The 24,591-nt window shown below is 37.3% G+C and overlaps 1 protein-coding gene across 1 annotated transcript in view; it reads right to left on the bottom strand.

Annotated features, from left to right (window-relative positions):
• Positions 1-24,591, bottom strand: part of BOLL (boule homolog, RNA binding protein) — a 58,898-nt gene that overhangs the window by 1,725 nt on the left and 32,582 nt on the right. The window contains exons 8-10 of the mRNA XM_065927705.1: positions 23,242-23,289; positions 21,110-21,238; positions 14,013-14,111 (exon numbers count right to left, since the gene is read on the bottom strand). Coding sequence (XP_065783777.1) covers positions 14,013-14,111; positions 21,110-21,238; positions 23,242-23,289 — 276 coding nt within the window. The remainder of the gene's footprint in view (positions 1-14,012; positions 14,112-21,109; positions 21,239-23,241; positions 23,290-24,591) is intronic.

The following is a 24,591-nucleotide window of genomic DNA, read 5'->3' as shown; positions in this document are numbered from 1 at the left end:
TAATAAGATGTGAGATATATACATATCTCACATTACACACACACACACACACAATCGAGTATTATTCAGCCACAAAAAAGAATGAAATATTGTGAGTTGCAGCAACATAGATTGACCTAGAGAATATTATCATGCTTAATGAGATGAGTCAAGACAGAAAAAGACAAACACAATATAATACCTCCTACATGTGGAATCTAAAAAAAATACAAATGAATATACAAAACAGAAACAGACTCAGATATAGAAAACAAACTTGTGGTCACCAAAGGGGTGAGGGAAGGAAGGACAGATCGGGGTATGGAATTAGCAGATATGAACTTCTGTATGTAAAACAGATACGCAACAAGGCTTTATGGTACAGCGCAGTGAATTAAAGCTATAGTCTTATAATAGCCTCTAATGGGAAATCTGCACCAGTACTGACTCAGTATGCAGTACACCTGAAACTAACACAGTGCTATAAACTAACTATACCTCAGTTAACAAAAGAAATATGGCGAGGTGCAACTGAGGAACTGAATTTTAAACTTCACTTAGTTTTAATTTAATTTAAGATTGAAATTAGAATCTTGTGGCTAGTGGTTACCAGGTTGGGAACACCATGATTCTAGGGGTTCAAACCTGTCTGGTTTGCTAAACTATAGACAGGTCAGGTTTTCTCTGGTCTGTTCAATAATGTCCAATACCACTTAAAATCATTCACTGCTATATTATCAGTGTCTAGAATATTGGTTAGCACATGACAGATGCTCAACAAATATTTGGTAAATGAATGAAATATACTGTGGTAATATACAGCTATTCATACCTAAGCTACTACTCAGCTTACTGATAATATGTCCTGGTTCTCTCATAAAAAATAGAGAAGTGAAGTTAAACTGTTCTCTGTATATGGAATTGCTTGATTGAAGGCTCAATATGCCTAGAGAGAACAAGAGTGATGCTAATTCATTACGGCTCAAAGAAAAAAATGTAAGTAGTTATATATGAATAACACATTGATAATTATGTGAATATTGAAGGAAGACTATGCAATGGCAAAGAATTTGGTAAGGATACAGATAAGAGTTGATGAGAATGAAAACAGGGAAAAAACCCACCTCAGATAAAAAAACTAAATTCAGATTTTATGCATGACTAAAGGATGGAAACTGAAGATAGAGAAGCCTTGAATAAATATACAGTAATCTGGTTAGGCAATAATAGGGCTTAGAAAAGCGATGTGGCAGTGGAAAGAGAAATGAGTATATCATTTTTAGCAAGTCAGTGAACTGAAAAAAGGACACGAAACAGTACAAATAGATCATGTAGCTTAAACAGGTCAGAAAAATAACTGGTATTGCTTTGATTTCAGGGGATAAGTAAGATGGGCAAACTAACATAAAAGAGGTGAGGATCCTGAAAATAAAATGTAAGAAATTATATACTCATGATTTTCAGTTTGAGGAGGTAGTGAGCATTCATCCAGGTGGTGGTGTTTTAGAGTTAAAATAGAAAGAGAATCAAAGGACTAGGATGAGTCATTTTTAAAAACAACCAAAATGCAGAATAAAATTGAAAACTCCCTTAGAATACAACTTAGAGGGCAAAGAGAATCATGCCATGATTAGTTGGTAAAAGAGGAATATATATTTTGTTTTTTGAAAGAGACACTGAAATATCAAACACAGTGCAAAGAGAGCCACATATAAGAATGAGTAAAATCTGAGCACAGGCTAGTTGACAGTACTGAATTAAAGAGAATCTAAGAGGATAAGAACTAGGACAAAATCCTTGACGTTTGGCTAATAATCAGCAAATCTTCACAGTATATCTTAGATAAGTGCTTTGGCTAGATCTCAGTAATGAAGGAACACTAATCTCATGAGTGAAAAAGATACCCCTAGACTCCTCCTTCATGCCTTTCTAAAACAGATAAATTTAAAATATTGTTAGTGAAGTGTGGAATACAAAATCTATTGCTTATTATCCTGTGTCCTCAGAGTGGGGAAAGATGTTATAAGAAAAACTCAGGAAACAATTCTGTAAGGTATTAAGGTTTGATAAGTTGCATCTTATGTTATGAAAAGCAAGATGCCCATGTTTTGTGTTTTTGACGCCATGTTTTACATCTTCATGTTTATCCTTTCACTGTTTAATGTAACTATAAGTTGATTTTTACAGTTTTTTGTCTTTTAGTACTAGCTTATTTAATTGGTCGCTCCACAGTGTTTACTATACATTTGCCTTTACTGGTGGACTTTTTCTTTCCTACAGATTCTTACTTCTTGTGGCCCTTTCCACTTAAAAAAGACCCTTTTAACATTCCTTTAAGGTTAGGTTTAGTATTGCTGAATTCTTTTAGATTTTGATTGTCTGGAAAATTATATATCTCTTAACTCAGTTGGTAAAGACTTTGCCTGCAGTGCAGGAGACCTGGGTTTGATTCTTGGGTCGGGAAGATCCCTGGAAAAAGAAATGGCAACCCACTCCAGTATTCTTGCCTGGACCCATGGACAGAGGAGCCTGGCAGACTACAGTCCATAGGGTCGAAAGAGTGGACATGACTTAGCAACTAACCCTTCCCCCGCATCCTGCTCTCCTTCTATTCCAAATGATAATCTTGGTTGGTTGAGTGTCCTAGGTTGCAGGTTTTCCCCTTTCAGTACTTTGAATATATTATGCCACTCCCTTCTGGCCTGCAAAATTTCTGCAGAGAAATCAGCTGATAGCCTTATGGGGGTTCCCTTGAACTGATTGTTTTCTTGCTGCCTTTGGAATCATCTCATTATCTTCCACTTTTGCCATTTTAATTATGATGTATCTTAGTGTGGGTCTGTTTAGGTTCATTTTATTTGGGATCCTCTGTGGTTCCTGTACCTGGACATCTGTTTCCTTCTTTAGATTTGGTAAGTTTCCAGCCATAATTTCATGTAGTATGCTTTCAACTCCTCTCTCATATCTCCCTATAATGTGAATGTTTTCACACTTGATGTTATCCTAGAGGTCCCTTAAACTGTCTGATTTTTAAAATTTGTGTTTCTTTTTGCTGTTCAGATGGAAGGATTTCCATTATTTTACCTTCTACATCACTTAGGCATCACCTAGTCTGCTGTTAACTACCTCTAGTTGTTTTTCATTTGTCATATTCAGTTCTGATTCTTTTTCACATTTTCTAGTTCTTTGTTAGAATTGGCCCTGTGCTAATCAGTTTTTTCCTCTAATTCAGTTAGCATTCTTATTACTAATGCTCAAACTCTAATTCTGAGTTTGTCTTCTTAGTGCCAGACCCCAGGGCTGGGGATATCCAAAATGTGGGCTGAACCTCATTCTCCAGGGAGTAAGTCTGTATAATTCCTCTGAGCCTGTGTAATCCCTCTCCTCTTCCATCTTCCCCTTCCAGGTGTGCAGGTCCTGACCTGATCATCTTCTCTTCCTACCTGATTTCATCTGGATCTTGGATTTTTCTCACAATCTTGGTTGTATTAACAGCCGTCTTTCTGCCAGATGACTTAACAGTTTGTTTTCAGTGAGAACTGCTCCACATGTAGATGTATCTTCGAGGTGTTTGTGGTGGGAGGTGAGCTCCACATTTTCCTACTCCACCATTTTGATCTCTCTTTGGGTTCTTTTTTTTTTTTTTTAATTTTTTTTATTAGTTGGAGGCTAATTACTTCACATTATTTCAGTGGGTTTTGTCATACATTGACATGAATCAGCCATAGAATTACACGTATTCCCCATCCCGATCCCCCCTCCCCCCTCTTTGGGTTCTTTTAATCTAGGAACTCAGGTCATTAACTTCCTAGGGAATTTTCTTGTATTAATTTTTTTGCTAATTTTCTCCAAACCATTTTCTCTTTTTCTAGAATATTTGACTTCCTGAATTATCTTCTGATTTTATTCTTTTCTCTACTGTTACTCATCTGTCTTTAAAAAAATTTAAAACTTTTCTATAAAACTGAAATTATCAATATTTCAAAATACAAATCTAAAAAATTTAAAAGACTAAGAGGTTTAGAAAAAACAGAAGTATTTTCTGGGATGACTATGCATGGACCACGTCTCATAAATTTTCTCTTATCTCTGAGAGGATATGATAGCTTCTTTGATTTTTTTTTTCCTCTCTGAATTATATGTTTCTTTTGAATTCCTTTTTTTTTCTGTTTGTTTTGGTCTCTCATTCTGAAGGCTTTCTTGTTCATTTATTTATTTACTTGTGGCTGTGCTGGGTCTTTGCTGTGTGTGGGCTTTCATTGCTGTGGCTCACCGGCTTAGGTTCTGCATGTGGGATCTTCCCTGACCAGGTGCTGAACTAGTGTCCCCTGCATTAGCAGGCAGATTCTTATCCACTGTGTTACCAGGGAAGTCCTGAATGCTTTCTTCTAATGTGACTGCACATTCATATTTAATAAAGCAGACTAAAATTCGAATGAGAAGTTCTTTGTGAATGATGGGTTTGTCATTGAGCTTCACAGTATTTCAGAGGGCCAGTTAACTTTTTCTCAGTGGTACCAAGCATGTAGCAACAACAACTTTAATTCTTTCCATTGTATTAACAGCTTCATACAGTGTTTAGTTTTACACTGGCTAGCAACTACTTCATTATTTCTGTTTTTTAGTTTGTAATTATTTGGAACATGGGATATATTTTAAAAAATTTATTTAATTTCCTCTTCTGTAGTATCCTGTATACATAATACACATATATACTAATGATCCTTATCTTTGATGCAGCGTCATATTAAAGAAGTTTCTCAGTGTGTACTTTACTGTTTCAGTTCAGTTCAGTCGCTCAATTGTGTCTGACTCTTTGCGACCCCGTGAACCGCAGCAAGTCCAGGCTTCCCTGTCCATCACCAACTCCTGGTGTCCACCCAAACCCAAATCCATTGAGTCGGTGATGCCATCCAACCATTTCATCCTCTGTCGTCCCCTTCTCCTCCTGCCCCCAATCCCTCCCAGTATCAGGGTCTTTTCCAATGAGTCAGCTCTTTGCATGAGGTGACCAAAGTACTGGAGTTTCAGTTTCAGCATCAGTCCTTCCAATGAACACCCAGGATTGATCTCCTTTAGGATGGACTGGTTGGATCTCCTTGCAGTCCAAGGGACTCTCAAGAGTCTTCTCTAACATCATAGTTCAAAAGCATCAATTCTTCGGTGCTCAGCTTTCTTCACAGTCCAACTCTCACATCCATACATGACTACTGGAAAAAACCATAGCCTTGACTAGACAGACCTTTGTTGACAAAGTAATGTCTCTGCTTTTTAATATGCTGTCTAGGTTGGTCATAACTTTCCTTCGAGGCAGTGAGCGTCTTTTAATTTCATGGCTGCAGTCACCATCTGTAGTGAATTTGGAGCCCCCCAAAATTAAGTCAGCCACTGTTTCCACTGTTTCCCCATCTATCTGCCATGAAGTGATTGGACTGGATGCCATGATCTTAGTTTTCTGAATGTTGAGTTTTAAGCCAACTTTTTCACTCTCCTCTTTCACTTTTATCAAGAGGCTCTTTAGTTTTTCTTCACTTTCTGCCATGAGGGTGGTGTCATCTGCATATCTGAGGTTATTGATATTTCTCCAGGCAATCTTGATTCCAGCTTGTGCTTCCTCCAGCCCAGCGTTTCTCATGATGTACTCTGCATATAAGTTAAATAAGCAGGGTGACAATGTACAGCCTTGACGTACTCCTTTTCCTATTTGGAACCAGTCTGTTCTTCCATGTCCAGTTCTAACTGTTGCTTCCTGACCTGCGGTCTCTCCATGATGATTCTAAAAATTGGTTTCATGAGTTTTTGATTCCCTTTATTGTTCTCTGTCTCCTTTGAGGCTATCTATAGTTAGACCTATGCACAGTAAACAAAAATTTTTACCCTCCTGTATGTTTGGAGCTGCAAAGCACAGGTTTTTTTATGTTCCTGCTCTCAGAATCCAATACCCCTTTACAACTGTCCTCCTCTACCCTTAGGACCAGCTGAACATGAGGGAATTTCAATCTCTAATTGCTTTATAAGAAGTGTTAATGATACTGAAATAAGGAAATTGTTAGGAAGAAGATAGCAGTGGAATTTTTCTATAAAGTAGAGATAGTTGTTAATGTTTAGGTGAGTGCACATTATGGGCCTCTGAGCTAGAAACAGGTGGTGGTGGTAGGTAAAATCTCTTTCCAATTTACTTTTCAATCATTTGGTCTTTTCAACGGGTAAGGTGGAACAGGTGTTTTTCATTCAAGCCCAATCAGTGCTTTAATTAGAAGAACCTCCTCATAGCCTGGCAACTGGTTAAATATCATCCTTAATATGAAATGTTTTCATGAACAGCTAGTATACTTCAGAGTTAAATAAAAAGAACATTTAAAGGTGAACTTCAAATTATAATTAACTCACTTTCCAGTATCTCAATTAAGCCTCATAAAAATAAACTTATTAGACACCTAAATTAATGCAAAAATGGAAAGACGTCATAAGGAAATAGAGACACTTTATAATTCTCTACTTATACCCTTATTACCAAGGGATTTGATATTCATATTAAAAGTTTTGAGTGCCCAAATAGACAATGATTTTCCTTTTGTTTCTTTGAAATTTTATTTTATTTTTGATTGGAGGATAATTACTTTGTAATACTGTGATGGTTTTTGCCATACATCAACATAAATCAGTCATAGGTATACATATGTTCCCCTCCCTCTTGAAACTACCTCCCACCTTACTCCCCATCCCACCCCTCTAAGTTGTCAAAGAGCACTGGTTTTGGGCTCCCTGCATCATACAGCAAATTCCCACTGGCTATCTATTTTACATATGGTAATGTTTATGTTTCAGTGCTACTCTCTCAAAACATCCCACCCTCTCCTTCCCCCACTGTGTGCACAAGTCTGTTCTTTTATGTCTGTGTCTTCTTTGCTGCCCTGCAAATAGGTTCATCAGTACCATCTTTCTAAATTCCATATATATGCATTAATATATGATATCTGTCTTTCTCTTTCTGACTTACTTCACTCTGTGTAATAGGCTGTAGGTTCATCCACCTCATAGAAATGATTCAAATGTGTTCTTTTTATAGCTGAGTAATATACCATTGTGTATATGTACCACAACTTCTTTATCTATTCATTTGCTGATGGACATCTAGATTGCTTCCATGTCCTAGCTATTGTAAACAGTGCTGCAATGAACATTGGGGTACATTCTTTTTTGATTATATTTCCTCAGGGTATGTGCCCATTAGCAGGACTACAGGGTCATATGGTAATTTTATTCCTAGTTTTTAAAGGAATCTCTATATCGTTCTCCATAGTGGCTGTATCAATTTGCATTCTCACCAACAGTACAAGAGGGTTCCCTTTTCTCCACACCCTTTCTAGTATTTACTGTCTGTAGAGTTTTTGATGATGGCCATTCTGCCTTTTTTTCTTTTATTCTTTTCTCCATTCTGCCTTTTGTTCTTTACTATAGTCTGGTTCAAAGGGATAATTTTGATATATGATTTTGCTTTACTGATTTTAAAAATTAATTCTGCATAAAAGATGTGACTCTGTTGAATCAGGGAATGATACCCTAATTAATGGGATTCCATGGTTGCTCAGACAGTAAAGAATCTGCCTACAATGCAGGAGACCCAGGTTCAATCCCTAGGTCAGGAAGATCCCCTGGAGAAGGGAATGGCTACACACTCCAGTACTCTTGCCTGGAGAAGTCCAAGGATAGAGGAGCCTGGTGACTATAGTCCTTGGGGTTGCAAAAGAGCTGGACACGACTTGGCAACCAAATAACAACAACCCTAATTAATACCATATTAACCAACTAATTTCTATATTGGTCTGCTTTACAATATTTTATTTGATTTGATAGAGTAGAGTAACCTGTGGCTTACAGTCAATGAGCAGTTTGATAGTCATTTATAATGGTTAGACTTGTGCTCTGAATAAGGTCTCTATCTTATTAATTAGATTTGCTGTTTTAAGACAGCTTTGACATATGAAATTCTTCTTTTGTATGTATACAATTAACAATTAAAATTATAATAATTAAGAGTTTTAAAAATGACTTACCCTTTTAAAAACAATAAATTCTTTCAAAGAGTATTTCTGCTTTTCTATATTTTAAGTCAACAAGATTTTTGGTACACCAGGAAAAATTTGCATAGGAAGAATAAAGGTTAATGTTGCAGATGTCAGTATTTTAATATTAGTCTACTTTAATAAATTTTAAGATAAGATTGTCTCCTATTGATTTAACATTTGTGGATTAATATTTCTATATTATAATACACGTATATTATAAACAAAAATAGATAATCTTCCACACAGTAAAACTTGTACAGTGAAGTATTTCTACAAAGTTGTATAGTTTTAGAAAACTACAGAATTGGACTTTCTGTTCCTGAATGGGGCACCATTTTCTATTGAGTGCCATCAAATCACCTAAAGAAGAATACTGAGTATAAGATACACAGAACATTCAACCATGAAAGATAAAACAGGATGTACAAAACTATACAAAACCCCTGTGTTTCAGTTTTGATTCTGAAGTTTGTTTAATTGAATTTTCTCTTTTTTTCCCTTTATCTCTAAAAAAAGAGAAATTGTGGTTTTTTTCTGCTCCTCAACTCAGGCTTCCTATGATCCTGCAGCTCTCAATTAAAAACAAAACTTGCCAGGGACCCTCCTGGTGGTCTAGTGGTTAAGAGTCTGTGCTTCCAATGAGGGGGGTGAGTTTGATCCCTGATCAGGGAACTAAGATGCTATGTGTGGCACAGCCAAAGAATAAAAGTAAATAAGTAAATAAAAATAAAACATGCCAAATCCCATAAATTCTGAGATGAACATCTTTTCATGTTTGAAAAACCCTGCATCAGGATACATGGTTTTCTTTTTTCATAGTGATATATAAAATGATAATCCATGATAGCTCAGATTTGAGGACATCTAATTACAGTTGTGTGAGATGTGGGCTTTGGAGTAAGCTAGTTAACTACAACAGTTCATAGGTCTTCAACTCTTACCAAGTCCTGAAATCTTAATTTTGCAGTACCAAAATCTTCCCTAGGCTGTATCCCATGTGATAACCAGAATTACTATAAGCCTTACCAAGATGGATTAAGTAAAAATAGAAACAAGTCAGTGATTGTGTTCCCCTCTAGCCTGTGATATAGTCGGGCAAAGATCTAAGGCAGGATAGAAAGGGTAAAGTTCCTCTTAGCAGCATTTCTCTAGTCATGCAACATGCAAGTTTCTGATTCCAGTTTTATGCTTATATGCACAAAGAAAGGTAGTTATTTATACCTCTGTTATGATTTATATTCAACATGTATATAATTTTATATAATAAAGAGTAAGATAACATTTTCTCTGCACAATTTCTGCATTTCCTAGTCACACATTTAAGAAAATATAGAAAAGGATACACTCTTAAACTAGAAGAATAAAACTTTAAATCAAGAATATTTAACATTTATATTGTTTAGAAATTTTTCCTCTCTGACTACCACTCTATCCTCTATTGGAATTATTCCAACAAGTACAACTTCAATCATTTGTATGTATATATACACACACACACACACACACACACATATAAAATGTGTGCGTATGTAATATATAATCTGCAACTGATTATCTAATATGGCATAGCTATTTTAATTTTAAGAGAGGTATATCTGGAACTTAAAGTACCAACATTTTAAGTTTGCTTTAGATGATTTTGATCCTATGATGAACTTCCTATAAATAACATTTACTAACACTTTAGGCTTTGGCACTAGGTCAAAATTATGGTTTTAACTCATGTTTGTAGTTCAGTAGCAACATCAATGAAGAAATGCAGTAAAGGTGAGAAGGGATATCAAAGACTGTGGAGGCTCCTTAAAGTAGACTGAGTTCCAACATATGAGATGGGTCAGAAGCAAAAATATGAGTGGGAAATAGCTAACTTCCATCATTTTATTGTAAAGAATATACTGCAAGCAAGAGTCATACTTCCATCATAACAGTTAATCAGTTTGGGTTCTTTACTAGATATAGTCACTTTTCCCAAAAGTGAAGATGCAAGAGTTTCACTAAGAGCCTAGGTCACATGGGAAGAAGCAGGATAAGGCAGTTGAAATATACTAAATATATAAAGGGATCTAACTACATTACCACTCTTGGCCTGGATCTAATTTAGGATGCATGAGCACAATTCCCAAACTGGAAGAGTAGATCATTGTAACTATTTTCATTTCCCCGTAAACGTTACACGTCACTAACATAATAAAACTCTGGATATATGGACTATCTAGGCAAATTACAGACAGTAGATTAGAAGTTAACAGGGACTGGAGAGAGAGAAGAAGAGAAAGTTATTGCTTAATGGGTACAGAGTTTCTATTTGGGGTGATGACAAAGTTTGGAACTAGATATTGGTGACTATAGTTGCATAGCAATGTGGATATAATTAATACCACTTAGTTGTATATTTAAAAATGGAAGATCTTAAGTCATATATGTTTTATTCTCCAGTAAATGAAAACTTTTGACCATGTGTGGTTTATAACTTCTTCAAAACTAACAGAAGTGAAGTGAAAGTTGCTCAGTCCTGTCCAACTCTTTTTGACCCCATGGACTGTAGCCTGCCAGGCTCTTTTGTTCATGGAATTCTCCAGGCAAGAATACTAGAGTGGGTACCTATTTCCTTCTCTAGGGGATCGTCCCAACCCAGGGATTAAACTCAGACCTCCTGTATTGCAGCCGAATTCTTTTTTTTTTTTTCCAATTTATTTTTATTAGTTGGAGGCTAATTACTTTATAATATTGTAATGGCTTTTGCCATACACTGACATGAATCAGCCATGGATTTACATGTATTCCCCATCCCAATCCCGCCTCCTGCCTTCCTCCCCACCCCACCCCTCTGGGTCTTCCCAGTGGACCAGCTCCAAGCACTTGTCTCATGCATCTAACCTGGGCTGATCTGTCAACCCCTATCAAGGGTGATCTGTTTCACCCTTGATAACATATATGTTTCAATGCTGTTCTCTCTAAACATCCCACCCTCGCCTTCTCCCACAGAGTCCAAAAGTCTTTTCTGTACATCTGTGTCTCTTTTTCTGTTTTGCATATAGGGTTATTGTTACCATTTTTCTAAATTCCATATATATGCGTTAGTATACTGTATTGGTCTTTTTCTTTCTGGCTTACTTCACTCTGTATAATGGGCTCCAGTTTCATCCATCTCATTAGAACTGATTCAAATGAATTCTTTTTAACGGCTGAGTAATATTCCATGGTGTATATGTACCACAGCTTTCTTATCCATTCATCTGCTGATGGGCATCTAGGTTGTTTCCATGTCCTGGCTATTATAAACAGTGCTGCGATGAACATTGGGGTGCATGTGTCTCCTTCAGATCTGGTTTCCTTGGTGTGTGTGCCCAGAAGTGGGATTGCTGGGTCATATGGCAGTTCTGTTTCCAGTTTTTTTAAGAAATCTCCACACTGTTCTCCATAGCGGCTGTACTAGTTTGCATTCCCACCAACAGTGTAAGAGGGTTCCCTTTTCTCCACACCCTCTCCAGCATTTATTGCTTGTAGACTTTTGGATAGCAGCCATCCTGACTGGCGTGTAGTGGTATCTCATTGTGGTTTTGATTTGTATTTCTCTGATAATGAGTGATGTTGAGCATCTTTTCATGTGTTTGTTAGCCATCTGTATGTCTTCTTTGGAGAAATGTCTGTTTAGTTCTTTGGCCCATTTTTTGATTGGGTCATTTATTTTTCTGGAATTGAGTTGCAGGAGTTGCTTGTATATTTTTGAGATTAATCCTTTGTCTGTTGCTTCGTTTGCTATTATTTTCTCCCATTCTGAAGGCTGTCTTTTCACCTTGCTTATAGTTTCCTTTGTTGTGCAAAAGCTTTTAAGTTTAATTAGGTCCTATTTGTTTATTTTTGCTTTTATTTCCAATATTCTGGGAGGTGAGTCATAAAGGATCCTGCTGTGATTCATGTCAGAGAGTGTTTTGTGTATGTTCTCCTCTAGGAGTTTTATAGTTTCTGGTCTTACATTTAGATCTTTAATCCATTTTGAGTTTATTTTTGTGTATGGTGTTAGAAAGTGTTCTAGTTTCATTCTTTTACAAGTGGTTGACCAGTTTTCCCAGCACCACTTCTTTACCATCTGAGCCATCAGGGAAGCCCTTTTCATCACCCTAAATAGAAACTCTGTACTGATTAAGCATTAACTTTCTATTCTTCTCTCTCCCCCAAAGTAACAGAAATTATAGCCAGTTTAGAACTGTATTTCCTTCATATGAAATAATTCATTAATTCTGTACTTCAGATCACAAATGAGATATAAATATCCAAAGTTGTTTCTTTTCAGAAGAGAATTTGGAAAATGTGATATAAGACTTAAAAACAACAACAACAAAAAATCAAATACAAAAACCCTCGAATAGCCAAAGTAATCTTGAGAAAGAAGAATGGAACTGGAGGAATCAATCTGCCTGACTTCAGACTCTACTACAAAGCCACAGTCATCAAGACAGTATGGTACTGGCACAAAGACAGAAATATAGATCAATGGAACAGAATAGAAAGCCCAGAGATAAATCCACGAACCTATGGACACCTTATCTTTGACAAAGGAGGCAAGGATATACAATGGAAAAAAGACAATCTCTTTAACAAGTGGTGCTGGGAAAACTGGTCAACCACTTGTAAAAGAATGAAACTAGAACACTTTCTAACACCATACACAAAAATAAGCTCAAAATGGATTAAAGATCTAAATGTAAGACCAGAAACTATAAAACTCCTAGAGGAGAACATAGGCAAAACACTCTCCGACATAAATCACAGCAAGATCTTCTATGACCCACCTCCCAGAATATTGGAAATAAAAGCAAAAATAAACAAATGGGACCTAATGAAAATTAAAAGCTTTTGCACAACAAAGGAAACTATAAGTAAGGTGAAAAGACAGCCCTCAGATTGGGAGAAAATAATAGCAAATGAGGAAACAGACAAAGGATTAATCTCAAAAATATACAAGCAACTCCTGCAACTCAATTCCAGAAAAATAAATGACCCAATCAAAAAATGGGCCAAAGAACTAAACAGACATTTCTCCAAAGAAGACATACAGATGGCTAACAAACACATGAAAAGATGCTCAACATCACTCATTATCAGAGAAATGCAAATCAAAACCACAATGAGGTACCATTACACGCCAGTCAGGATGGCTGCTATCCAAAAGTCTACAAGCAATAAATGCTGGAGAGGGTGTGGAGAAAAGGGAACCCTCTTACACTGTTGGTGGGAATGCAAACTAATACAGCCACTATGGAAAACAGTGTGGAGATTTCTTAAAAAACTGGAAACAGAACTACCATATGACCCAGCAATACCACTTCTAGGCATACACACTGAGGAATCCAGATTTGAAAGAGACACGTGCACCCCAATGTTCATCGCAGCACTGTTTATAATTGCCAGGACATGGAAGCAACCTAGATGCCCATCAGCAGATGAATGGATAAGGAAGCTGTGGTACATATACACCATGGAATATTACTCAGCCGTTAAAAAGAATTCATTTGAATCAGTTCTAATGAGATGGATGAAACTGGAGCCCATTATACAGAGTGAAGTAAGCCAGAAAGATAAGGAACATTACAGTATACTAACACATATATACGGAATTTAGAAAGATGGTAACGATGGCCCTATATGCAGGGCAGAAGAAGAGATGCAGAAGTACAGAACAGACTTTTGAACTCTGTGGGTGAAGGTGAGGATGGGATGTTTCGAAAGAACAGCATGTATATTATCTGTGGTGAAACAGACCACCAGCCCAGGTGGGATGCAAGAGTCAAGTGCTCGGGCCTGGTGGGCTGGGAAGACCCAGAGGAATCGGGTGGAGAGGGAGGTGGGATGGGGGACCGGGATGGGGAATACGTGTAACTCTATGGCTGATTCTTATCAATGTATGACAAAACCCACTGGAAAAAAAAAAACAACAACAAAAAATCAAAACAAGCTTCTTACTTTGATTGGTTCAGGTTGCATCACTGGTGCAGGCATAGCAATGGCACTTGAAGCATAAACCTGGTGATATGTTGCTTGAACTCCATGATCAGAATAAGGCTAAAATTAAAAAAAAGAAAAAAACATTGCTTTTCATTAATTAAAAATATTTATTCAGTATTAAAATTTTCTAGGCATTTTGCTACACAATGGAAAAACACAGATGAGAAACACATTCTCTATCTTTAATCATAGACTGATCTGGGACAGACTAGTCAAAATGTATGACATTTTGCATAGAGATGTATGGGGGAAAAGAAAGTCCTATGACACATGAATAGGGATGCATGGGGAAAAGAAAACAATGTAGCTTTAGAAAGCTGGGGAGGTGGTCAGGGGACGTTTTCTAGTGGAGTTTATGCTAGCATTTGGAAAACTAGGGAATGAGGTAGGAGTAGTGTATGCAAAGGCAGAGGCAACTATATCTGTGTATGCTGTTTGGTATTGCTGGAAGGAAGGACACACACTGACTGACAGCTGAAAGGTGAGGCGGGAGAGGAGCAGACAGGAAAGAGATCATGTAAAAGCAGGTTAATGGCTTGTCCAACAGATGGTGGCACCATTCACTGATATATGGAATAAAAGAAAAGCAAGTTTGACGTCTGTGTAATTGTGTGGAGGTTAGAGAGAAGTTAGGTTTGTAACACATAAAATTTGAGGTATTCGTAGGAGTTCTGTTACAGGTATATAGTCAATCAAAAGCTGGATGGCTCTAAAGAAGCACTAACAAAAATGTGAACTAAATGTTAATTATAATTCAGATAGAAGGTACAAACTTCCAGTTATAGCTAAGTAAGTACTAGGGGTGTAATGTACATCATGATAAATATAATTAACACTGCTGGATGTTATATAGGAAAGTTGTTAAGAGAGTAAATTCTAAGACTTCTCATCACATACAAATGTTTTCCTATTTCTTTAATTTTGTATGTGATGATGGGTGTTCACCAAGCTTGTTGTGATAATCATTTAGTGATATGTATGAATCAATCATTATGCTGTACATCTTAAGCTTACACACTGCTGTATGTCAATTATACCTCAATAAAACTGAAAAATTTCCAGTAGCCATGTTAGAAAAGTAAAAAGAAACAAGTAAAATTAATTTCCAGTAATAGATTTTATTTAAACATATTAAGAATATATCAGAGTGTACTCAACATAAAGTCAGTGATAAATTTTTTTTCAGTGATAAATTTTACATTCATTTTTCACATTATGTCATTGAAACTTGGTGTGTATTTTGCACTCACAAGACACCTCAATTCTGACTAGCCACATTTCAATAGCTACAGGTGGTAATGGCTACTGTTGTACTGAACAGTGCAGGTCTAAAATTCAGAAGTGAGGCTGGGGCTAGAGACAGGAGTATGGATGATAACATCAGAGTGAGTATGCAGGGTGAAAGACTGAAAAATCAAAAAAGAAATCATGGGGAGAAAAAGATCAGCTTACATAGGAAGATAAGAGGAGGTAAAAGGATTGCCAGAAGAGAGCAGTATCATGGAAGCCAAAGGTAGGAAGAATTTCAAGGAGTATATCCAATGTCTCTGAGAGGTCAAGTAAGACTGAAAAGAAAAGGAAAATATTTGGCAATTAGGGAGTCACTAAGGACTTTTATCAAAGGTAGCTTCAGCAGAAGGTAATGAAGCAGACTTTAGCAGGTAAGGGGAGAACAGGTAGTAAGGCAGTGGAAATATTAAATGTAGACTACTTTTTTAAAGGGATCCCCAGGTGGCTCAGTGGTAAAGAGTCTGCCTGTCAACACAGACGACACAGAAGAGCTGGGTTCCATCCATGGGTCAGGATGATCCCTTGGAGGAGGAAATGGCAACCCACTCCAGTATTCTTGCCTAGAAAATCCCATGGACAGAGGAGGCTGGCAGGCTACAGTCCACAGGGTTGCAAAGAGTTGGACACAACTGAACATGCACTTTTTTCAAGCTTGGCTTTGAAAGGTAGAAGAGAATAAGGGCATTGGTGGGGGTGCGTCACAGGATAGTAACTGTCTCCTACCAGGTGTTGGGCACTATAGCAAGAACCTTGTATACAACAACTCTCATCTTTGCATCAATCCTGCAAAATAGATTTTCCTAATGTCTTTATTATATTAATGTAGATATTATGAAACCAACACTGTGAAGAGTTAAGTAATTACTCAAAGTAACATACTAGTAAATACAAGGTAAAGCTCTGAACCAATGGAGAGAAAATGTCTTAAAATACATAAGGAAAGAAGGAATGAGGTGGAATGAGGTCCCTGAGGAGTAGGGAAGTTACAGTTTCAAGAGCAAAGAGTAGAAATAACTTTGAACAAGATAGGTTACTAAAAAAATGTAAGAAGCTAAGTATGAGTTATAAGTCAGGTCAGTTTGTATGTTGGGGGTTGGAAGCTGAGTTGGTTTCCACTAAGTGGTTTCTACTTATTCTGTGAAGTAGAAGGCACTATATTCTAAGAGTGAAGGGGGAAATAGTCATTGAAATAAGTGAGAAATAATTTTAATTTATTTTTATATTTTAGGAGAGCTAACTATCAAACTCATAAGAACAAGCCCTGTGTTTTTTAACTTTAGAGGAAAAAACACTTAAAATATAAACCAATCCATTCAACTAATTTATATATTAGACATATATCTTTTGCCAGAAACAATATTAAATTAAAAATATGCTTAAATCATTGTGTATTGAAATATCATAAAAATTAATGGCATGGCACAAGTTGTAAGTTAACATGTAATATTTCCAGAAAAATATTAGATTCCACTAAACAGTGAAATGTAACTTGGTAAGTTATCTGATGTCGACATCAAGACTATGGTTCAGTACCGATAATGGCTAAAAACATAACATAAAAGCATTCTTAACTCACTGTCACCCTCCTTGAAAATCAGAAAACAATGAAAAGAACAAAAGATAGATTTTAAAAATGCCATCATCAAGTAAACACGGACGTGCTCATGAATCCCAAATGACAAGGTAGTTTAGTTCAGTTCAGCTCAGTCGCTCAATTGTGTCTCTTTGTGACCCCATGAACCGCAGCAAGCCCAGGCCTCCCAATCTATCACCAACTGCCAGAGTCTACCCAAACCACGTCCATTGAGTTGGTGATGCCATCAAACCATCTCATCCTCTGTCGTCCCCTTCTCCTCCTGCCCTCAATCTTTCCCAGCATCAGGGTCTTTTCAAATGAGTCAGCTCTTCGCATCAGGTGGCCAAAGGATTGAAGTTTCAGCTTTAACATCAGTCCTTCCAATGAACACCCAGGACTGATCTCCTTTAGGATGGACTGATTGGATCCCCTTGCAGTCCAAGGGACTCTCAAGAGTCTTCTCCAACACCACAGCTCAAAAGCATCAATTCTTCAGCGCTCAGTTTTCTTTATAGTCCAACTCTCACATCCATATATGACCACTGGAAAAACCATAGCCTTGACTAGACAGATCTTTGTTGACAAAGTAATGTCTCTGCTTTTTAATATGCTGTCTAGGTTGGTCATAACTTTCCTTCGAAGCAGTAAGCATCTTTTAACTTCATAGCTGCAGTCACCATCTGCAGTGAATTTGGAGCCCCCCAAAATTAAGTCAGCCACTGTTTCCACTGTTTCCCCATCTATCTGCCATGAAGTGATGGGATCGGATGCCATGATCTTAGTTTTCTGAATGTTGAGTTTTAAGCCAACTTTTTCACTCTCCTCTTTCACTTTCATCAAGAGGCTCTTTAATTCTCCTTCACTTTCTGCCATGAGGGTGGTGTCATCTGCATATCTAAAGCTATTGATATTTCTCCAGGCAATTTTGATTCCAGCTTGTGCTTCTTCCAGCCCAGCATTTCTCATGATGTACTCTGCATATAAGTTAAATAAGCAGGGTGACAATATACAGCCTTGACGTACTCCTTTTCCTATTTGGAACCTGTCTGTTGTTACATGTCCAGTTTTAGCTTGCTTCCTGACCTGCATACAGGTTTCTCAAGAGGCAGGTCAGGTGGTCTGGTAGTCCCATCTCCTTCAGAATTTTCCACACTTTATTGTGATCCACACAGTCAAAGGCTTTGGCATAGTTAATAAAGCAGAAATAGATGTTTTTCTGGAACTCTCTTGCTTTTTTGATGATCCAGCGGATGTTGGCAATTTGATCTCTGGTTCTTCTGCCTTTTCTAAATCCAGCTTGAACATCTGGAAGTTCACAGTTCAGGTATTGCTGAAGCCTGGCTTGGAGAATTTTGAGCATTACTTTACTAGCGTGTGAGATGAGTGCAACTGTGTGTTAGTTTGAGCATTCTTTGGCATTGCCTTTCTTTGGGATTGGAAAGAAAATGGACCTTTTCCAGCCCTATGGCCACTGCTGAGTTTTCCAAATTTGCTGGCATATTGAGTGCAGCACTTTCACAGCATCATCTTTCAGGATTTGAAATAGCTCAACTGGAATTCCACCACCTCCACTAGCTTTGTTCGTAGTGCAGAAAGCCTGCCAAATGCTCTGCAATTTGCATCAATATAAGGGAGGATTCGGAAGCCTGAGGAAGGTTATAGATTTCCCTGAAAGGCCTATTTAAAGACTCTTTAGAGTCTCAAGTGTAGGGGTGTGTCAGACCAAGGCAGAAGCAGGAAAGATCTCCCACAGAGAGGGAGAAATCATATTTTCACTATTTTGTGGTCTACTGCCTGGTATTATAGCTGAGGAACACTGCTGGAGATGAAGAAGGGTGAGAGTGGAAAGTGAAGTAACACTTACTACACCTTCATACAGAAAATCTCTGAAAAAAGAGACTTTGCCAGGAGCCAAATGAACTCCAGAATGCTTAAAAACTCAGGGAAGAACATCTCAAGCAGGCAACGTAACAGACTTGGTGGTAGGATGTCTGAGTCAACAGAATGCTTCTCCCACCTTGTATTTCAGCAAAAAGCTGGTCTCATTTAAAGATAAGATGGGAAGGAAAAGTAAGCAACCTTAGGACTCTTCTCATCATCTCCAACTCTACCAAGGGAAAAGCAAAAAAGGGAAAAAAGAAAAAGATGAGAAATAATCCCAGAAAATAGTAAAAAAGTTCAGATAAATAAAATTCTTTTAATCTTAAAGAAATTACAATAACATGATCGCTAAAAAAGAGCTTCAAAAAGAGATTTTAAGCCAACAGACAGCATTTACAGGCAATGATGTAAGCAAAGTGGCAGTTTGGGATAAAAAGAAGATAAAAATAAAATGAAAGCTTCATTAGTCATAAGAAAAAGTAGACTAAAAACAATGAAAAATATTCATGACTGTCTCAAAAAAGCATATAAAACATTAAAAATTACTATGATAAAAGAAATTATCTCAGAGATGATGGATATGAAAGATAAAAAGAGATCTCAACCTATTCATAAATGGTATTCCTGAAGAAGAAGTAAAAGAACTGGAATACAAAAATTTTTTTTCAAAGTTCTAACAGGAAAAAAGAAGCCCTGGAATAAAAACTAGTCTGAGAGTCAAAGGAGCAAACTGTGTCCCAGGAAAAATATTTTAAAGACTGACAAATTTCAAGACATATCCTGGTAAAGTGATTTCAAGTTAAGACAGACTTTTCAGGCACGCAGGAAGAAAAAGCAAATTACGTGTAAGAGGGAAAGTCAGGCTGGCTTCAAACTTCTTTACAACTATACTCAACACCAGAGAAGAGTAGATTAGATGTTATAAGAGAAAAAAGCATTGTTATGGGTTGAATTGTGTTCTGTGAAGACTTCTGTGTTGAAGTCCTAACCACTATGTCAGAGACTGACCTTATTTGGAGAGAGGGTCTTTACAGAAGTGAGCAAACTGAAGTAGGGTCATTAGGGTGGAACCTAACCCAAAATGACTGGTATCTTTATAAAACTGGGAAGCTTGGCCACAGAGACAGGAAGGACAATGTGAAGACACAAGGAGGGGATGGTTATCGATAGGCCAAGAAGAAAGGCCTGGACTAGGTCCTTCCCTCAAAGGCCTCGGACGAAACCAACTCTGCCAACACCTTGGTTTTGGACTTCTAGACTCCAGAACTATGAGACAATAAATTTCTCTTTTTAAGCCATCCAGTTCACTGTACTTTGTTCAGGGAGCCTTAGCAAAGTTATACAAGTATGATACAGCTATTTTATAGTTAGTCTTAATTTCTTCCAGATTTATAGACAACAAATATGTTGAACACACAAGCATGTAAGAACTCAAGAGAGTACAGCACATGTAAGCCTTCTTTAACAGAGTGCTTGCAGATTCAGTCAACAAGTGATAAATGGAGGGTGAGATGAAGAATGGAGAAATCATAGTAAAAGTAGTGATAGTAAATACTTAAGATTCAAAACTGTGGAAGCTGCTGCTTCAGAAAAATTATGTTATAAACTTTAGTAATAATACTAATAATAATGTGAAAGTGAAGTCGCTCAGTCGTGTCCGACTCTTTGCAACTCCATGGACTGTAGCCCACCAGGCTCCTCCATTCATGGAATTTTCTAGGCAAGAGTACTGGAGTGGGTTGCCATTTCCTTCTCCAGAATAACAAAAATAAATACACTCAAATTGGGAGGTTGTTATTTATTTCCCAGTCTTTCACAACATATTTAAAACATACCACGTACAGTTCCTGGTACACAGATGATGAGGTTATTAGTAATGGTTTGCAAATATAAACACATGGAAGATAATATTTACAGTTTTTAGTTATAAATTTGATTTACATCTTTGAAGGAAGAATTTTAAAGATTTTTTCTTCTTTAATTTTTATATGCTTTTAACTGACAATGTTAGTAATAAGACAGGCAAACCAGAAGAAAGAGAAGCACTTATCTTACTCTTTCAAGTGGACTGAGTCAGGGATAGTCTAGTAAACAGCTGAGTTGAGGAATGATTCAGAAATAGTAAAGAAGTCTAAGATGAAGCATTCTTAGGTATAAAAAAGGGGAAGAGATGTGAATAAATCAAAGAAAACATAAGATGTTCAACTTCAAAGAGGGTCTTGAACAAATACTTTTAGAAAAGAAAAAGAAATAAATGTTAAAATGAAGTGGTTATGGATATATTACTTTGTGTGAGACTAACACATACCTCTGGAACTGAAGCTTCCATCAGAGACAGAGGAGGAGGAACACATCCACCATCCTGTGCGATTTCCACTGGTTGATAAATGACCTCAGAAGGTTGCAGGTACAAGAATGGAGCAGAAGAGGCAGGAGACTAAAATATAAAATCACGTTTCTAATTAAAATCGGATTAGTTATTTCAGTTAAACCAAATGACTTACCCAACACATGAGAGAAATACTGGTTTCACATTTTCCTAAAGTTGTTTTTAGGGACAACACAGAAGTATCTTAACAACAAACTAGGAACTCTAGGTTGCCATAAACTCCAATTATGTAGATATTATTAAATCACTTATTTATCACTTATAAGTACTAAAAAGTTCTTAGCACTTTAGAAGCTCATAAATAATTTAAGACAGTCATTAAGATAACTATTAAAGGTTCTGATAATATAATCTATGGTATTTAAATTGGCATTAATTTCACATGCTAGCAAAGTAATAACACTCAAAATTCTCCAACAGGCTTCAACACTACGTGAATGGAGAACTTCCAGATGTTTAAGTTGGATTTAGAAAAGGCAGAGGAACCAGAGATCAAATTGCCAACATCTGTTCAATCATAGAAAAAGCACGAGAATTCCAGAAGAACATCTACTTCTGCTTCATTGACTATGCTAAAGCCTTTGACTGTGTGGATCACAACAACTCTGTGGAAAAATCTTAAAGAGATGGGAATACCAGAGCACCTTACCTGCCTCCTGAGAAACCTGTATGCAGGTCAAGAGGCAAGAGTTATAACGACACAGAACAACAACCTGGTTCAAAATTGGGAAAGGAGTATATCAAAGCTGTATATTGTCACCCTGCTTATCTAACATATGCAGAGAAAATCATGCAAAATGCTGGGCTGTACGGAGCACAAGCTGGAATCAAGATTGCCAACAACCTCAGATATGCAGATGATACCACCCTTATGGCAGAAAGCGAAGAGGAATGAAAGAGGAGGGTGAAAAAATTGGCTTAAAACTCAATATTCAAAAAACAAAGATCATGGCATCTGGCCCCATTACTTCATGGCAAATAGATGGGGAAACAATGGAAACAGTATCAGACTGTATTTTCTTGGGCTAAAAAATCACTGTGAATAGTGACTGCAGCCATGAAATTAAAAGATGCTTGCTCCTTGGAAGAAAAGCTATGACCAACCTAGATAGCATATTAAAAAACAGAGAATTTACTTTGCCAACAGAGGTCCGTCTAGTCAAAGATATGGTTTTTCTAGTAGTCATGTATGGATGCAAGTTGGACCATAAAGAAGGCTGAGCACCGAAGAGCTGATGCTTTTGAACTGTGGTACTGGAGAAGACTCTTGAGAGTCCCTTGGGCTGCAAGGAGATCAAACCAGTCAATCATAAAAGAAATCAATCCTGAATATTCACTGGAGGGACTGATGCTGAATCTGAAGCTCTAATCCTTTGGCCATCTGATGGGAAGAGCAGACTCACTGGAAAAGACCTTGATGCTGGGAAAGATTGAAGGCAGGAGGAAAAAGGAATGACAGAGGATGAGACGGTCGAATGGCATCGCCGACTCAATGGGTATGAGTTTGAGCAGGCTCCAGGAGCTGGTGAAGGACAGGGAGCCTGCCGCACTGCAGTCCACAGAGTTTCAAGCCCAGGACTGACTGAGAGACTGAACAACAAATGCCTCACCTCAGCTTTCTGACGTCTCATGAGTGGGGCCTGTCTAACGAACTTTCTGGTGGTATACCATTTGTTATCAGAAGTTGAGAGATGGAATCTTCATTTAGAAACATAAATAAAACTGAAGCAAAATCTGAAGTGAAGCTAGAAAAATGCTAAATATTCTAATATTAATAACATAGCACTTGTTTATGAAATACTTTTACTTACATGGTCTCATTTGATCTTTACAAAAGTCATGTGAGAAAACTTTCCAAGGTATGGTATCATTAGTTCCATTTGAAATGAAAAAGCTGAGAAATATAGTGATTAAATGAGTTGCCAAATCAGTTAATAAATCAGTATCACAGTTAATAAATACTAGAGGAAGGTCTCAAATCTAGTCTTTCTGACTTAAATATTCATGTAGTCTTCACAAAAACAGTGAAAAAGTTAAAAGTTAGTATTTACCTGAGGAACATTCCACTGCCATTGACCCGGTAGACACTGTGCAGGGGCCTAAAACGAAAAAACAAACAAACAAAAAACCCCCACCAGATTGTAAACAAGGGTTGAAACTGAATATCTATCTGCAAAAGCTATGAAGTTGAACCCCTATACCTCAAACCATATACAAAAATTAACCCAACATGGATAAAAGATAGAAATGTAAGAGCTAAAACTACAAAACTCTTAGAAAAAAACATAGATGTAAATCTTTGTGACTTTGAACCAGGCGATTAAAAAAATATATAATATCAAAAGCACAGGAAACAAAATAATAAGAGAAAAAAAGATAAACTGGATTTCACTAACATGAAAAACTTTTGTGCTGCAAAAGACACCATCAAGGAAGTGAAAATAAACCATGAGACTGGAAAAAATATTTACAAATTATTATCCGATAAGAAACTTGTATCTAAGCAAAGAACCCATATAGCTCAATAATAAAAGGCAAGTAACCCAATGTAAGGGCTTCCCTTGTGGCTCAGCTGGTAAAGAATCTGCCTGCAATGCAGGAGACCTGGGTTCGATCCCTCGGTTGGGAAGATCCCCTGGAGAAGGAAAAGGCTACCTACTCCAGTATTCTGGCCTGGAGAATTCCAATAGGGCTGCAGAGTCCGATACAACTGAGTGACTTTCACTTAAGAATTACTTAACCCAATATAAAAATTGGTTAAGGATATGAACAGACATTATTGCAAAGAAAATACACAAAAACCATCAATAAGCATCTAAAAGATATTCAACATCATTTGCCTTGTAATCCTGTTCATAGATCACAGCCTTGTAGTGAAGGGGCTTGAGTAACTCAGTGAAACCATGAGTCACGCAGGGCAGGGCCACCCAAGACGGATGGGTCACAGTGAAGAGTTCTGACAAAACGGGATCCACTGGAGGAGAGAATGATAAACCACTCTAGTATTCTTGCTGTGAGAATCCCATGAGCAGTATGAAAAGGCAAAAAGATATACCACCGGAAAATGAGTCCCCCATGTCTGTAGGTGTCCAACATGCTGCTGGGGAAGAGCAGGCAGATAGCTCCAGAAGCATGAAGAGGCTGGGCCAAAGCAGAAATGACGCCCGGTTGTGGATGTGTCTGGTGGTGAAAAGAAAGTCTGATGCCATAAGAACAATATCGCATAGAAACGTCTTCAATGTTAGATCCATAAATCAAGGTAAAATGGACATGGTCAAGCAGGAGATGGCAAAAGTGAACATAGACATTTTAGGAATCAGTGAACTAACATGGATGAGAATGGGCGAATTTGATTCAGATGACCATTGTTATCTACTGCTGTGGGCAAGAATTCCTTAGAA

The sequence above is a fragment of the Muntiacus reevesi genome, chromosome 3 (genome assembly GCF_963930625.1).
Source record: "Muntiacus reevesi chromosome 3, mMunRee1.1, whole genome shotgun sequence".
Lineage (NCBI taxonomy): Eukaryota > Metazoa > Chordata > Mammalia > Artiodactyla > Cervidae > Muntiacus > Muntiacus reevesi.
This window is presented reverse-complemented; position numbering and strand designations above follow the sequence as displayed.